The sequence below is a fragment of the Onychomys torridus genome, chromosome 10 (genome assembly GCF_903995425.1).
Source record: "Onychomys torridus chromosome 10, mOncTor1.1, whole genome shotgun sequence".
NCBI classification, from domain to species: domain Eukaryota; kingdom Metazoa; phylum Chordata; class Mammalia; order Rodentia; family Cricetidae; genus Onychomys; species Onychomys torridus.
Window position 1 is genome coordinate 71,060,942 of NC_050452.1, and position 15,045 is coordinate 71,075,986.

A 15,045-nucleotide genomic window follows, 5' to 3' on the forward strand; every position below is an offset into this window, starting at 1 on the left:
ACACCAAATGAATCAAAAACCTCAACATAAGACCAAATACCCTGAATCTGACAGGAGAGAAAGTGGGAGTAGGCTTGAACTCATTGGCAAAGGAAAAGTCTTTCTGAACAGGACACAGATAGCACAGTCAATAAGAACAACAATTATTTAATAGAACCTCATCAAAGTGTAAAATTCTGCATGACAGAGCATATATCACTGGAGCAAAGCAATAAGCTGCAGAATTCAAAAAGATCTTTAGCTACTATACTCCTAATAAAGGAATAATATCTAAAAATATACAAAGAACTAAAACAAAACAAACAAACAAAAAAAACCTGGACATCAAGAAAACAAATAACCTAATTGAAAAATAGAGTATGGAACTAGGCAGAGAGTTCTCAAAAGATGAAACACAAATGGCTGAGAAACCCTTAAAGAAATGTTCAATATCCTCAGTCATCTGGGAAACGTAAATCAAAAGTACTTTTGAGATTTTTATCTCCTACCAGCCAGAAAGGCCAAGATCATTAAAGCAAATGACAGCTCATACAAGTGAGGATGAGCAGAAAGGGGAACACTTAGTCATTGGTTGGGGTGCCAACTTGTACAGCCACTAAGCAAATCAGTGTGGCGGTTCCTCAGGAAACTGGCAATAGATCTATGCCCTAAAATCCAGCTATACCTCTCTTGGGCACATATCCAAAGGACTCTACATCATATTACCGAAATACTTGTTCATCGATGTTCACAGTTGCTCTGTTCACAATCGTCAGAAATTGGAAACAGCTTAGATGAATGGATAATGAAAATGTGTTCCATATTCAGCTGTTTAAAAAAAGATCATTATGAACTCTGTAGTTAATAGATGGAGCCAGAAAAAGAAATTATCCTAAGTGAGGAAACACAGACTCTAAAAGAAAAATATGTTTTCTCTTATATGTGGACATTAAGTTTTAAGCCTTCAAAAGACATGCCACAATCCATGTAACAACAGAGGGTAGGTATCTTGTAAGGGACTTGCGGGTAGGGAAGGATCTCCCAAGAAAGAAAAAATAGAATATATAGTTATAGAGGGGAGGAAGAGACTAGAATGGGAGTATTAAATGGGGAGAGGGCTGGAAGAAGCATAAGAAAGGGAAGACTTGGAGAGATAACTAACACTAAAGGCCATTTGAGGGGGCACTAAAAACCAACTTAGTTTTAAGAATCTTTCTAAAATATATACATATATGGAAGAAATAAAAATGGAGTCACCAAATAACAGGGTGACAATGCCTCAACTAGACATCTTTTGCCACCAAGTGAAACCCTCAGTGTCAGGAACAGGTTAAAGTTAGTTGGGCCATTCAACAAAGCAGACCCATGGAAATCCCCAAACATCTCAGGCTATTGCCAAGACTATTTGGTCTACACAAACGGACAGTAAGGCCCTATTACTGAAAATAACAGCCACATATCTCATTGAACATGGAAAAGCTGGTGCCTAACTAGAGCTTTCACCCCTACTGGCAAGTGTTCATACAACTGGAAGGTGCTCTGCAAGCTACGGCAGAAGAAAAGTAAGCATCAACCTAGTTATTAAAATGGTGAGCTGTTGGCAAGATATGCTGGTGCAGTCATGGTACAAATGTAAGAGTAACCAACCGCCCTCTCTGATTGGATGCAAGGGACACTCCACAAGATGGAACCCATGCCTGACACTGCATGGGAGGCCAAGAACCTGAGTGGGATTAGATGGGCCATGGACCTAGGGGAAACCCAAATATTATTGGTTCTGCTAAAGGAAGATCAGTAAAATGACTCCTAAAGACATTCTGCTATACCCATACATCAGTGCCTTATTCATCCATTATCAGAGAAGCTTCTTCTTGCAGTAGATGGAAACTAACACAGAGACCCACAACTGGACAATGGGCAGAGACTGAGAGATTTTACAACTCTGAGTCCTAAATGAATGTCTTTATCAAACTCCTTTCCTCATGGCTCAGATAGCTATGCAAAAAGGTTTGTAACATCCAGAGGAGCTGGATGACTCCAGACACAACAGGATTGATGCACATATGAACCAACAGAGCTTATGGCAGCACACACAGGGCCTGTTCAGGTTTAAGACATACAGGTCTCAGTGCAGAGAAGAGGAGGGGAATATGAGCTCCCACCCCAATAAAGAAGCAATCTGCAACTGATACCTGCTAACACAGGAAATGTTAATTTTCTCCAACGGATTCTTTTTTTTTTTTGGTTTTGTTGAGACAGGGTTTCGCTTTATGCCTTTCCTGGAACTCACTGTGTAGACCAGGCTGGCCTCGAACTTACAGAGATCTGCCTGCCGCTGCCTCCCGAGTGCTGGGATTAAAGGTGTGCGCCACCTTTCTTACTGAGTATGTTAACCAACCTTAAAGGTAAGGCCCCATGCCCAGCAGCAGATGGCCAATGAAAAATGAATTCGATGATATTTTTGTAAACTTTTTGTCTCATAATGCTTTATGTGGTTAGCTTTTGACTCACTGGTTTTTTTGCTTGCCTATTAGGGTTTCTGATTTTGGGGTTTTGTTTATGTGAATGTCCTGTGGGTTTTGTTTGTTTGTTTATTGGTTGGTGTGTTGTTGTTTTCCACAAAGAGAAAGAAAGGGCATGGAGTTGAATGGGTAGGATGAGGGGGGAGATGAAAACTATCTGGGAGAAGTTTGAAGGAGAAACCATTATCAGATAGAATGTACAAAGAAAAATTAGGGGCTGGAGAGATGGCTCAGAGGTTAAGAGCACAGACTGCTCTTCCAGAGGTCCTGAGTTCAATTCCCAGCAACCACATGGTGGCTCACAACCATCTGTAATGAGATCTGGTGCCCTCTTCTGTGTGTATAATAAATAAATAAATAAATCAAAAAAATTATTTTCTATAAAAAAATAAAATAAAAATGTAGCCAGTGGTGATAGTGGTGGTGCATACCTTTAATCACAGCATTTGGGAGGCAGATCTCTGTGATCTCTTTGAGTTAGAGGCCAGACTGGTCTACAGAGCAAGTTCTAGGACAACCAGAGCTACATAGAGAAATCTTGTCTCAAAAAACAAACAAAAAACTGAAATGACTTTTTAAATCCACATGAAGATAAAGGATAAATAGTTGAGTATTAATATAGATTTAAGCAGGAAGTAAAAACTGAAAAATGGATTTGGAAATTATTTTTGATAGAATTTAAAAGTACATGAACTCTACTAAGGATGAGTTTACAGATAGAACTTGGGCACCTATACTGAATTCTGGGGTATTATTCTTGATTTTCTGGGTCACCTTGCAGCTCTTGATCCTGTTTGGTAGCCTACATTTCACATCTGCTTGTAACTCTATTTTCCTTTTCTAGTTCTGTGGGAATGCTTTGGCTTTCCATGTTCACTTTCTATAGATGTGAGCTGACATACCATGTTATGCTGTCACTGCTACTCTTAAGAATTTGGACTGCAATGCTGGGCAGACATATGTTTAACTTCTTTCTTTGAAACATTACTTGTGGTTTTTGTTTGTTTGTTTATTTTTTTTTTGTTTTTCCAGACAGGGTTTCTCTGTGTAGCCCTGGCTGTCCTAGAACTCACTCTGTAGACCAGGAAGGCCTCAAAATCACAGAGATCCACCTGCCTCCAACTCCTGAGAGCTGGGATTAAAGGTATGGGCCACCACTGCCCAGCTTGAACATTACTTTGTAAAAAGTTTTTTGGGCATTTTATTTCATTTAAGTCTTAGCCTTAACTATAAAAAAAGAAAATACATGTAAGTTTATTTTAAGGAAATGAGATCATATATTACATCCCTGGCATAACTCTAGCTTAAAATAATGGCTTAACATGTATAGTATTTTGGGCTGGGAATGGTGAGACACACTTTTAATCACAGCACTTGGTAAGCAGAAGTAGTGGATCTATGAGATTAAGGCCAGTCTGGTCTACAAAGTGAGACCCTGTTTCCTAAAAGAAGAAGGAAGAAAAAGGGCGTACACACATGCTAAGTAACTATTAACAATATTTTGTTCTTAGTCACTGCTGTGCTTGCCTACTCCCCCCTTTTTTTTTTTTTTTCTTTTTCCTTTTTTCTTAAAAAGCTACTTGGACAGTGTAAAACTGATCACAGAATGAGGGCAGAAGTATCAGCAGCTAAGAAGTATCAGCAGCTAAAAGCAACTTCTCTCGCTTGGTTAAATAGACCATGTGATGGTCAAACAAAACAAAACAAAATCCAAAACAGAATGAAACAAAAGCAGTTGAGAAGTTGGGTCGTTTAGAGTTCAACAACAATTTTTGTGATATGGTCCAATGACTCAAAATTATCAAAGAGATACCTATAATTATGGTATCATTTCTTATTATTTAACTCACCTAAGTTCAGCAGTGAGATCCTTTATTGTAGTGTATTTCTCCTCTAATGATAACTGAGCCTTTTGTAGTACATCTCTCAATTCCTGTAGCTGTCTTAAGGTACTTTTCAATTCTCCATGAGCATTTTGTAGTTCAGTTTCAAGTGTTTCCCGTTTCTGCATGGTTTCTGTTAGTTCAGCTTCAGTGTGGTGCTGTAACCTTTCTAGGTCCTTCACTATTAAGGGTGTAGAATCATTAAGAACTATATGCGAACCATTTTTATTAAGAACTTTATGAATAAGCATAATTAAGAATATTCAAAGGTCTAGGAAGATGGTTCAGCTAGTAAAATGCCAGCCCTGAAATCATGAGGACCTGAGTTTAGATGCCAGATACCCACACAAAAGACTGTACTTTTAACTCTAGCAAGTGCTAGTGGAGACAGACATATAGCGGGAGCTCACTAGCCATCTAGCCTTGCCAATCAGTCAGAGTCCCTGTCTCAAAAAATAAGATAAACAGCAATTTAGGAATACACTTAACTTCAAACTCTGGCCTCCACATTCACATACACAAAAGTGCACACTATCGCATGAACAGGAAAATAAACACACACACACACACACACACACACTCAAGAATATTCAATCTGAGAGCTGTAATCTGCAAAACTCTCGGTTTATAGAATGCTTGCTCAGAATGCACAAGCCCTGGATTTAATCCCCAGCACTGCATAAACAGGGCATGCTGGTCCCTGTCTATAATCTTAGAACTAGAGAGGTAGAAGCAGGAGGATCAGAAGTTCACTGTCGTCTTCTGCTACATAAGGAGTTCTGGGGCCAGCCGAGGATACATGGGACTCTATCTAAAAAAATAAATAAAAATCTGACAGAACTTTGTAAATGAATAAGGATATCTACTTTTATTCATCTATACGAGGCAAAATACTGAACACTATTCCTTTTAGCCTCACCACCCCAACTGCTTACTTTATTCCACTTAAATATAAGGTCTTAGTCAGTGTTCTGTTGTGAAGAGACACCATGACCAAAGCAATAATTAGGAAAGAAAACATTTACAGTTTTAGAAGTTTAGTTTGTTATCATGATGGTGGAGAACATGGTGGCATTCAAGCACACAATGGAGCAGTAGCTCACCCCTAGTAACATATTTCCTCCAAAAAGGCCACCACACCTCCTAATCGTTCTCAAATAGTGCCATGCCAAGATGACTAAGCATTCAAATATCTGAGGCTGTAGAGGCCATTCTTATTCAAACCATCACATATAATTACACAGGTTTTTGTATCTAAGATAAATTCAGCAAACTAGTTGCTTACCTGCATTTGTTTTCTTTTCCAGTTCTGTCTTTGTCTGATCTAAAATCATATCTAACTGAGAGAGATGTATGGATTTATTTTCCCCATCTCGTTTCAGATGTATTATTTCTTTTTCCATTTTAGACAGCTCTTCTTTGTACTGATCCATCTCAAGTCTGGCTTGCCTAATTAAAAACAAACAATAGAACAGGTGATTTGGAAACTTTAAAACCAAAAGACTTATCTCTGACTTTAAGTCTGTAAGTTTTATTAAGTTAAATATTAGCAACATCTCTACTCAGAATCTTACACCACCTATTATAACTTTAAAACTTCTCCAACCAAAGTATTATCATTCTTTACACTGATATACCATTGAAAACCACGGCCAGCATTCTTTTCAGTCTAATTACATATAACTTTACAAAGTTTCATATATAAAATTGAGAACATTCGGGATAAGCACATGATTTTTATTATCTGAAACAATAATAAACAGGCTAAGTAATCAAATTACCATAAAGACCATATTACTCCTATGGAACCAGTAATTTTTATTTTTTTAGGATGTCTTTTTTAGTTTTAAAAGTGACTAGAAATTCCTATACTGAACAGCTTTCCCTGCTACACAAATGAGGGAACTAAAAGACTATGAGGCAACACAAGAAGACAACAACAGTAAAAGTGAATGGGTCAGGGTTTCTAACCTTCGTTCAGAACTTGTTCCAGCACAGACACTACAGAAAAAACAATATACTGAGAGGCAATTTCAAGTCCCTCTGTTAGAAATTTAAACTCCAAAAGCATATTCACTTAAGTATTGAATCTTTAAAACAGCACACAAAATTAGATATCCTTGTGGATGACAGATGGATGGATGGATGGATGGATGGATGGATGGATGGATGGATGGATGGGCGGACAGGCAGATAGATAGATAGATAGATAGATAGATAGATAGATAGATGGGCCTTTGTGCATGTGAGGCCAGCATTCTCCCACCAAACTATGTACCTAGCATACTGACTCTTATATTTCTAAAATCCAAGGTAAATAATTCTCTACCAAGAGAACTGATATAAAATGGATAATTAGAAGAGAATAATCAAAAGAGACTGACATACAGTGACCTTGTCAGCACTAAATCTGGGGAACAAAGATATTGTGGAAATTTTATAAAAACCACATATTAAAAACTCAAAAACTTAGTCATTTAGAAAATGAACAATCACAGTTCTTTATGTGTCAAGGTTTAGTTAGGATAGCAATTTTAGCATAATATACTAAGCAATATACACAATAATTATTCAGAGGTGGTAGAAATGCCAAGAAAATACATAGTTTGGAAATTTTCCACTAAAAATATTCTTTGTTTTGTTTTAAAGTCTTAGTATTGTCTAGAGATAAACACCTTCATTTCACTTCTGAGCAAGTACTCCTTTCTTGAAAAAGCTGAGTAAATAAAGCATTAATAAATATTTAAGAACTTAAAAATATTAACTACATAATCAATAATACTCAAATTTTAACTATAACCTTAAATTTTTTTATGGCTGATTTTAAACCCATTAATCTTTTAGAAACACTTCACTTCGTTGCTTCAGTGTTACTGAAAGCAATCAAGATTGAGATGAGAAATAGGACCAAAGAAATTATTAATACTAAATACTAGACTTTAGAAACTTGATAGTTATATAACTGAAGAATAAAAACCAAAAAACCGCCGGGCGGTGGTGGCGCATGCCTTTAATCCCAGCACTCAGGAGGCAGAGGCAGGAGGATCTCTGTGAGTTCAAGGCTAGCCTGAGCTACAGAGTGAATTCCAGGAAAAGCGCAAAACTACAGACACAGAGAGAACCCCCATCTCGAAAAAACAAACAAACAAACAAACAAAAAAACCTTACGGTTTCAGAGCATGTCTAATCTGTGTATTTCTGTAGCCTAATTTCTTTGAGTTTCATCTTCCTTATTTTAAAAATTATAATAAACACATCATAGGTTTTAAGATTAAATGAGTTAATAGGTACACTTAGAACAAAGAAGGTACATGTTCAATAAATTGGTTTCTTTTCTATCTGAAAAACACTTCAAAAGCAGATCAAAGGAAACATACAGAGATGTATGTTTAACTTTACTATTTTGAGAGAAATAAGTTTTCTAAATTGTAGTTTCAGAAATTAAAAAGAAATACTAATAGTGGGAACAGAGAAAACTCCTTATGAAGAGCTAAAGTATAGCTTTCTTGTGAAGTGTAATTATGAATCCATGAGCTTCCTATCAGTATTTAGGTTTAACTTTCCTATTGAAAATGGCTATTGATTATATTCAAGAAGTTTTTGGTGTGACTGTTCAAAAGTCAAAAAAGTAGGAGTTAACTAGTGAAACTCACTGGGTCACAAAAAAGACATGAAAACAGGTAAGGGCTACTAGGTAATAGGAAGGGACAAGAGAGAACAAAAGAGGTGAATATGATCAAAATACATTATGTACATGCATGAAAATGTCATAATGAAACCCATTGTTCTATACAATTAATACATGCAAATTAAACACCTTTAAAATAGGGATTAAAAAAGGAAGAAGCTTAATCCCAGCACTCAGATGGCAGAGGCAGGTGGATCTCTGAGTTCGAGGCCAGCCTGGTCTATAAAGCAAGTTCCAGGACAGCCAGGACTGTTGCACAAAAAAAGAAACCCTGTCTCAAAAAAAAAAAAAAAAAAAAAGGAAGAAGCAAATGTTTCATTAGTTCCAGTGAAGGAGAAAGATGCCCAGTTAGAGAAGCATTAAAGAGTTAGTAGAGTGTGAAAGAGGCAAAGGTGCAAAAACCAATCTTCTATGAAGCACTTAGCTTGCCACACAATATTAGGGAACACAGACTATGACTTCTTTAAAGATGCTGGCATTGAGTAGTGTGAGTTGGATTTTGGGTATATGCATGTTTATGTGTTCTTGTGTGTATACACATATGCAGATGTACATGACTGCATGTGCATGTTTATGTGTTCTTGTGTGTATACACATATGCAGATGTACATGAATGCATGTGCATGTTTATGTGTTCTTATGTGTATACACATGCAGATGTACATGAATGCATGTGCACGTTTATGTGTTCTTGTGTGTATACACATATGCAGATGTACATGAATGCATGTGCACGTTTATGTGTTCTTGTGTGTATACACATATGCAGATGTACATGAATGCATGCGTACACGCATGTGGAGACCAGAGGTCAAAGTCAAAGGTCTCCCCAGGCTCTCTTAACCTTATTTACTTTTTTACTTATTTATTTATTATTTATTTTTGACATATAGTCTCTTACTGAATACGGAAGAGATTTTTTCAGACTCAGACTTGGTCAGGGACCCTCCTCTCTGTGTCTCTCAATGGTGTGATTACAGGAGCAGGCTACCATGCCCACTTTTTACATGGATGTCGGGAATATGAACTCAGGTCCTCATGTTTATGTAGAAAGTACTTTACCAACTCAGCTATCTCCTCAGCCCCGAGCTAGATTTTAACTCTGTGATACATAGGCCAAAGAGAAGGCTAACAAAGTGATTTTAATGACTAACTTGATTTTAAGGTTAGTAAAGTATAGAGCGTCAATATGGTGTCATATAGCTATAATCTCAGTTCTGGGGAAGCTGAGGAACAAAGTTGGTAAGTTTGAAGGTAGCCCAAACTACATGTTAAGGCCTTGTTTCAAAAACAAAACAAACAAAAGCAAGCAAAGGTATCAGAGAATAACACAATAGTAATATTAGAAATGGTGAGCTCTAGGGTAAACTGTGGGGATGTTTGAAACATGACAGAAATATAATAATCAGAGAAGAAATCTTTTAAAAAACAAAAACTCAAGTCATAACTGACTCAGTTAAATGAATACTAACTAACCAGAGCTAGTACTGGAGAGAACAATAAACCAGGTGGCCTATAAATATCAGCAATAAGGAATGGTATTATCTGATGACATTAGTTCAGAGTACACATTTGACTCTCTGGTATAAGAACTTGGGGAAAAGGTTTTTTAGTTTAGAAGCCCACAAGAGAACAAGTAATGTCCTCAGGATAATGTAAGAGGTTTATTATAGTAAGAGAAAAGAAAAGACAGAATACAGAGGATGTTTATGAATACCAGAAGGTACAATGGAGGTTTTCAGAAGCTGGCATAGGATGGGAGAAAAAAGCAATGGGCCTTGGTTTGGAAATTTAGCATTTCTTGTGGTTGGCATAAATAAAGACAAAGTTAGAATGTGAATAGGCTTCATGGCCTCACTGTAGGGAAAAGGGGCCAGCTAAAGAAACCTACCGTGACTGTGGAACATAGAACCAGTGAGAGAAACACAGCCTGGATCTGGGACCCAAGCCAGTGAAAGAAACACTTCATCCCTGAGCCCAGAACCAAAGAAACATGCCCTGACTCTGAAACCAGTGGCAAGAAACATACTTTGTCCCTAGAATCAGAGCCAGTGAAAGAAATATGCCCTGGCATTAGAATTAGAGAGAAAAAAAAAAAAAAAAGCACCAGTGAAAGAAACACAGTTTGGCTCTGAAATCAGAGCCATCTTGGCCTCTGACCAACAAAAGTAACCAATCCCTGAGCAGGAAAAACTAACCAAACCCTGAACAGAAAATCTTCTCCCTGGAGAAACCCCGCCCATAAGAAACCCTATATAAACCACCTTGCCTGTTCAGTTGCGGGCTGTACTTTTACCACCCTGGTAGAGGCAGCCACTGTCCTCGACTCCTCTTTCCCAAATAAACCTCTTTCTCAAAAGAGTGTTTGGTGTGAAGATCATCAACTAAGATGTCCGTTAGGGGGCTGAGCAAGGTTGAGCAGAACAGAAGAACTTTGCTAAGACGTCTCTCAGGGGAATGAGCAAGGCTGAAGCAGAAAAAGTAACGTTTTACAGGAGCCAGAGGAGACTGCTATATTTTTGCAAGGGTTTCCCCTTTAGCAGAGTGAAGCAAAAGAAGCACCATCTTGGGCTGTAGAAGAAGCAGAGCTCTGCGGGGAAGTCCCCTTAGGTGGGGGCGGAGCCAAGCTCAGCTGCAGTGGCTCTCCAGGAGAGGAGAGAGATTGCTGTATCCTGCAGGGAGACCATCCCCCACCACACCCCAACTCCAGGTATAGCCTGACTCCCCAAACAGTCAGAATACCTTTCCCTCCAGAGCTGAGCTGTCCCATTGCAGCTCCAGCTGCCAGAGCTGTCCTGGCAGCTCAAGGTATAGCCTAACTTCCCAAGCAGTCAGGATACCTTCCCCCACAGAGTTGTAACACTCGCTTACACTCACAAAAGTCACTAATGGAAAGGCTGTAATTAGTGGATAGATACCCGTCAATACAAAAGAGAAATCTGGAAGGAAGAACATTTCACTGGCACTATTGAGGAGTGTTTGGGTGGGAGCTCCACCTCAGCCCCTGGTACCCTGGCATCCTGTACCCAGAGAGTCTGGAATGTTCTGGTGGGAGCTCCACCTCAGCCCCTGGCACCCTGGCAACCCTGTACCCAAAGAATCTGGAATGTTCTAGTGGAAGAGCCACCTCAACTCCCCTCCCCCAACTCTTTCCCCAAACCTGCCCCTTCAAAGCCCAAACATGGCTCTTCCCCCAGAGATGCTCAAGACCACTCCCACAGGGTATTTAAGATGCATCCCAGAAAACAGACATGTGGTTCTACCAGTCTGTGGGCCTTGTCTCCTCTCTGAGGCCAGGAATCACCTGGGAATGCTTTACCCATTAAACCTGGTCTTTTCCAATTTGGTCTGATTCGGTTTGATGCATCAGCAGAGAGGGCCTTGAGGGTGCAGACGACTTATCAAGTTGTGTATCTGGTAAAGTAAGTACTGCTCTAAGCCCAAGGGCCTATCTGAATACTCAATCACAATCAATGAGAAAGGAAATCTGGGGACATAAGGTTTTAGTTTCTGAACGTAAGTTCACACTTGACTGCTACTGGTATAAAAAAGGTTAGAATTATGTCAATTCTTATTGACAAAGTTGAATCTAGATAACTAAGTATCTATTTCAGCTCACAGATTCACTGAGATGATTTTGAATATCCAGTCAAGTTGACAACTATTTTATTTATCCCACATACAGTTAGGTCCCCTGGCCAGGCGGGGGCAAAACACAACTCTAAACCCAGCACTGGGGAGGCAGAGGCAGGCAGATCTGAGTTTAAGGCCAGCCTGGTCTACAGAGCGAGTTCCAGAACAACTAGAGCTACACAGAAAAAAACAAAATCAAAACAAACAGGTCCCCTGAGAGTTTCCCCAGTGTGAGATCTTTGCCTACAACTTTGAGTGTTAATTGTAATTTAATACAGCAGTTGCTGAGTGCCTATAAAGTATAAGGATTTGTGCTAGTTGTCCCAAATGTTGTGGGGAACCCCAAAATAAGCTAAATAGGGTTCATATTTCAATGTAAGAAAGTAAAAGTACTGTACTATAATACAAAAAAAAGGATATAATGAAGGCTATGTGGGAGATACAACAAAACAGTGCAGGAACATAGGTTATGAAGAAATGAATTCCTCACACAAATATCTCACTGTATTATTATTAAACTCTGAAACTCAGACACTACTGATACAAAACTGAGAAGGCCAAAAAGCTATTATATTCAAATTTTACCTGGCAGTAGCAGTAAGCTCAATAATTTTTTGCCTTTTTAAATCTGCATCATGTATAGCTGTTTCATATTTCTCTTCCATTTTTCTCAACTTCTCTGCTGAGCTCTCCCTTTGTCTCTGAAGCTCTTGTTCTTGCTTTGATACCTGGTAAGGCAGTTTTCAGTGAAGGGCTTAAATTCAATTACACTCCAACATTATACAGAAGAAAAATACTTTCATAAATATATCATTCAGCTGCAAGATGTATTCTAAAAATCAAAGTAAGCTGGTGTAATAGAATTTTAACTATAGCCTTAAGACACTGGAAAGGCTGAAACAGCAAGACTGCCCGAGTCTAGGAGCTCCAGACAAGTTTAGGCAATATAAAAAGACCCCATTTCAAAACTCAAACTTAGGATTAACAGTACAATCAAATATAAACCAGGATGCTTTGAAACCATAAAGCATAACTAACTTCTTAATAATAGAAATAAGTTATTCATTTATAACTTACTGTTTTGTTTTATTTATTATTCATTCATTCATTCATTCATTCATTTATTTATTTATTTATTTATTTATTTATTTATTTATTTATTTATTTATTTATTTATTTGCTAGAGCCAAGGACTGAACCCAGGGCCTTGCGCTTGCTAGGCAAGCGCTCTACCACTGAGCTAAATCCCCAGCCCTAACTTACTATTTTTATAGAAGTGAGCACACCTAACAGTAAAGTGAGAGTAACGAGAATTGAATAAGTCCAGGTGAGACTGGGTGCTTGCCTGCTAGAGGTGAGACCCTACACTCAATCATCAGTACAACAATGCGGAAAAAGGAAGAAAAGGAAACAGGGAGGAAGGTTGAAAAATGAACAAAATAGTAAAATTTTCCCTTTTTATTATCCCAATTTGAAAAGTTCTTACTTCTCATGTCAAAAAAAGGGGGTGGAGGGCTGTGTGGTGATATATGTGTCCCCCAATATATTGTGCATCCTAATAAACTGATCTGGGGTCAGACACCAGAACAGTCACTAGACAGACACAGAGGCCAGAAAATGTTGGCACACACGCCTTTAATCCTATCACTTGGGAGCCAGAGATCCATCTGGATCTCTGTGAGTTCAAAGCCACACTGGAAACAGCCAGGCATGGTGACTCATGCCTTTAATCCCACTAAGTGATGGGAGAAAGCAGAAAGGTATTTAAGGTGTGAAAACCAGGAACTAGAGCTGGTTAAGCTTTTAGGCTTTTGAGCAACAGTTCAGCTGAGATCTACTTGGATAAGGACACAGAAGCTTCCAGTCTGAAGAAACAGGATCAGCTGAGGAACTGGTGAGGTGAGGAAGCTGTGGCTTTTTCTGCTTCTCTGATCGTCCAGCACTGACCCCAATACCTGGCTTCAGGTTTATTTTTAACAAGACCATCTAAGATTTGTGCTATAGGATTGAGGACAAATATATATATATATATATATATATATATATATATATATATATATATATATGATAAAAAAGTTATAGTGTACTAAAAATCAAAAAATTCATTTACTTTTAGTTTTTATTTTATTTTTTGAGCTGAGGATCGAACCCAGGGCCTTGTGCTTGCTAGCCAAGCGCTCTACCACTGAGCTAAATACCCAACCCCATATTTTTTTTAAATATTCTTTAGAGAGGAAAAAATGGAACAAATATGAAAGAGATTGAGACAAATAAAAAAGATTAGTTACTTTTAGTCCCAGCATTCAGGAGAGAGAGGCAGGTAGTTTTCTGTGAGTTCAAGGCCTGCCTGGTCTACAAAGCGAGTTCCAGGACAGCCAGGGCTGTTACACAGAGAAACCCTGTCTTAAAAACAACAAAACAAAACAAAACAAAACAAGTCTCTCGTCTCTATTATCAAATTGTCTAGGATTCTTTCAGTGAAATGATGACATCTTTATTTTATCTTATTTAAACAAGATCTTGGTTGTGGTCTTAGAGATTGACCCCAGTCTTGCTTGTGCTGTACAGGAACTGTACCATGGGCAATCCCATATCTTATTTGTTTAGGAGCAGTTCTATTTTGGGGGAAAAGGGGTTTTATTATTGTATTGTTTTTCCAATTCATTAAAGAATGTTATACCACATGTGTTATTTAAAAGGAAACACCAGAAAAACGTAATAATTCGGATAGGGATTAAAATGAGATTCAAGAAAAATTCAGTCAAGAAGTCTAAATTATAATAAAATTTTATGGCATGAGAAATATTGCCATCTTAGAAGGGTAGCAAGGTCTGACTACATTTTCTGTTATTTTGTCTCCCCCACTCCCCCACCCCCGGGAGCTGAGGACCGAACCCAGGGCTCAAGCGCTCTACCACTGAGCTAAATCCCCAATCCCAGATTACATTTTCTTAATCAAAAATCTGCAAATGATTTTTAAATTCTATGTCATACAAATTGACTATTTTTAGTCAATAATATATACCTGTTTTTCAAGTTTAGTCTGAATGTCTTCTAGCTCTCCATTTCTAATCGTCTCTTGTTGTAACATCTGTTGCTGTTGCTGAAGAGTATGCTGTAGAACAGCATTTTGCTCACTAGTCTCTTGAAGACTATGATTCTTTATCTTTAGCTCTTTCTGCAAACAATATACCTAGCAAAGATATATATTCCTTGTTACAATGAAATGTTTCAAATAAAAAACAACAAATGTAAAAGCTGTCTTTCTTAATTATCCCACTTTTCATGTAACATAGTTGGTCATGGAGAACAGCATGGTTCATGATTCTGACTGGGGAGA

General features: G+C 38.2%; 1 protein-coding gene across 1 annotated transcript in view; it reads right to left on the reverse strand.

Annotated features, from left to right (window-relative positions):
• The window catches only part of Ccdc18 (coiled-coil domain containing 18), a 118,485-nt gene that overhangs the window by 35,986 nt on the left and 67,454 nt on the right, over positions 1–15,045 (reverse strand). The window contains exons 19-22 of the mRNA XM_036200377.1: positions 14,731–14,898; positions 12,291–12,433; positions 5,670–5,833; positions 4,352–4,565 (exon numbers count right to left, since the gene is read on the reverse strand). Coding sequence (XP_036056270.1) covers positions 4,352–4,565; positions 5,670–5,833; positions 12,291–12,433; positions 14,731–14,898 — 689 coding nt within the window. The remainder of the gene's footprint in view (positions 1–4,351; positions 4,566–5,669; positions 5,834–12,290; positions 12,434–14,730; positions 14,899–15,045) is intronic.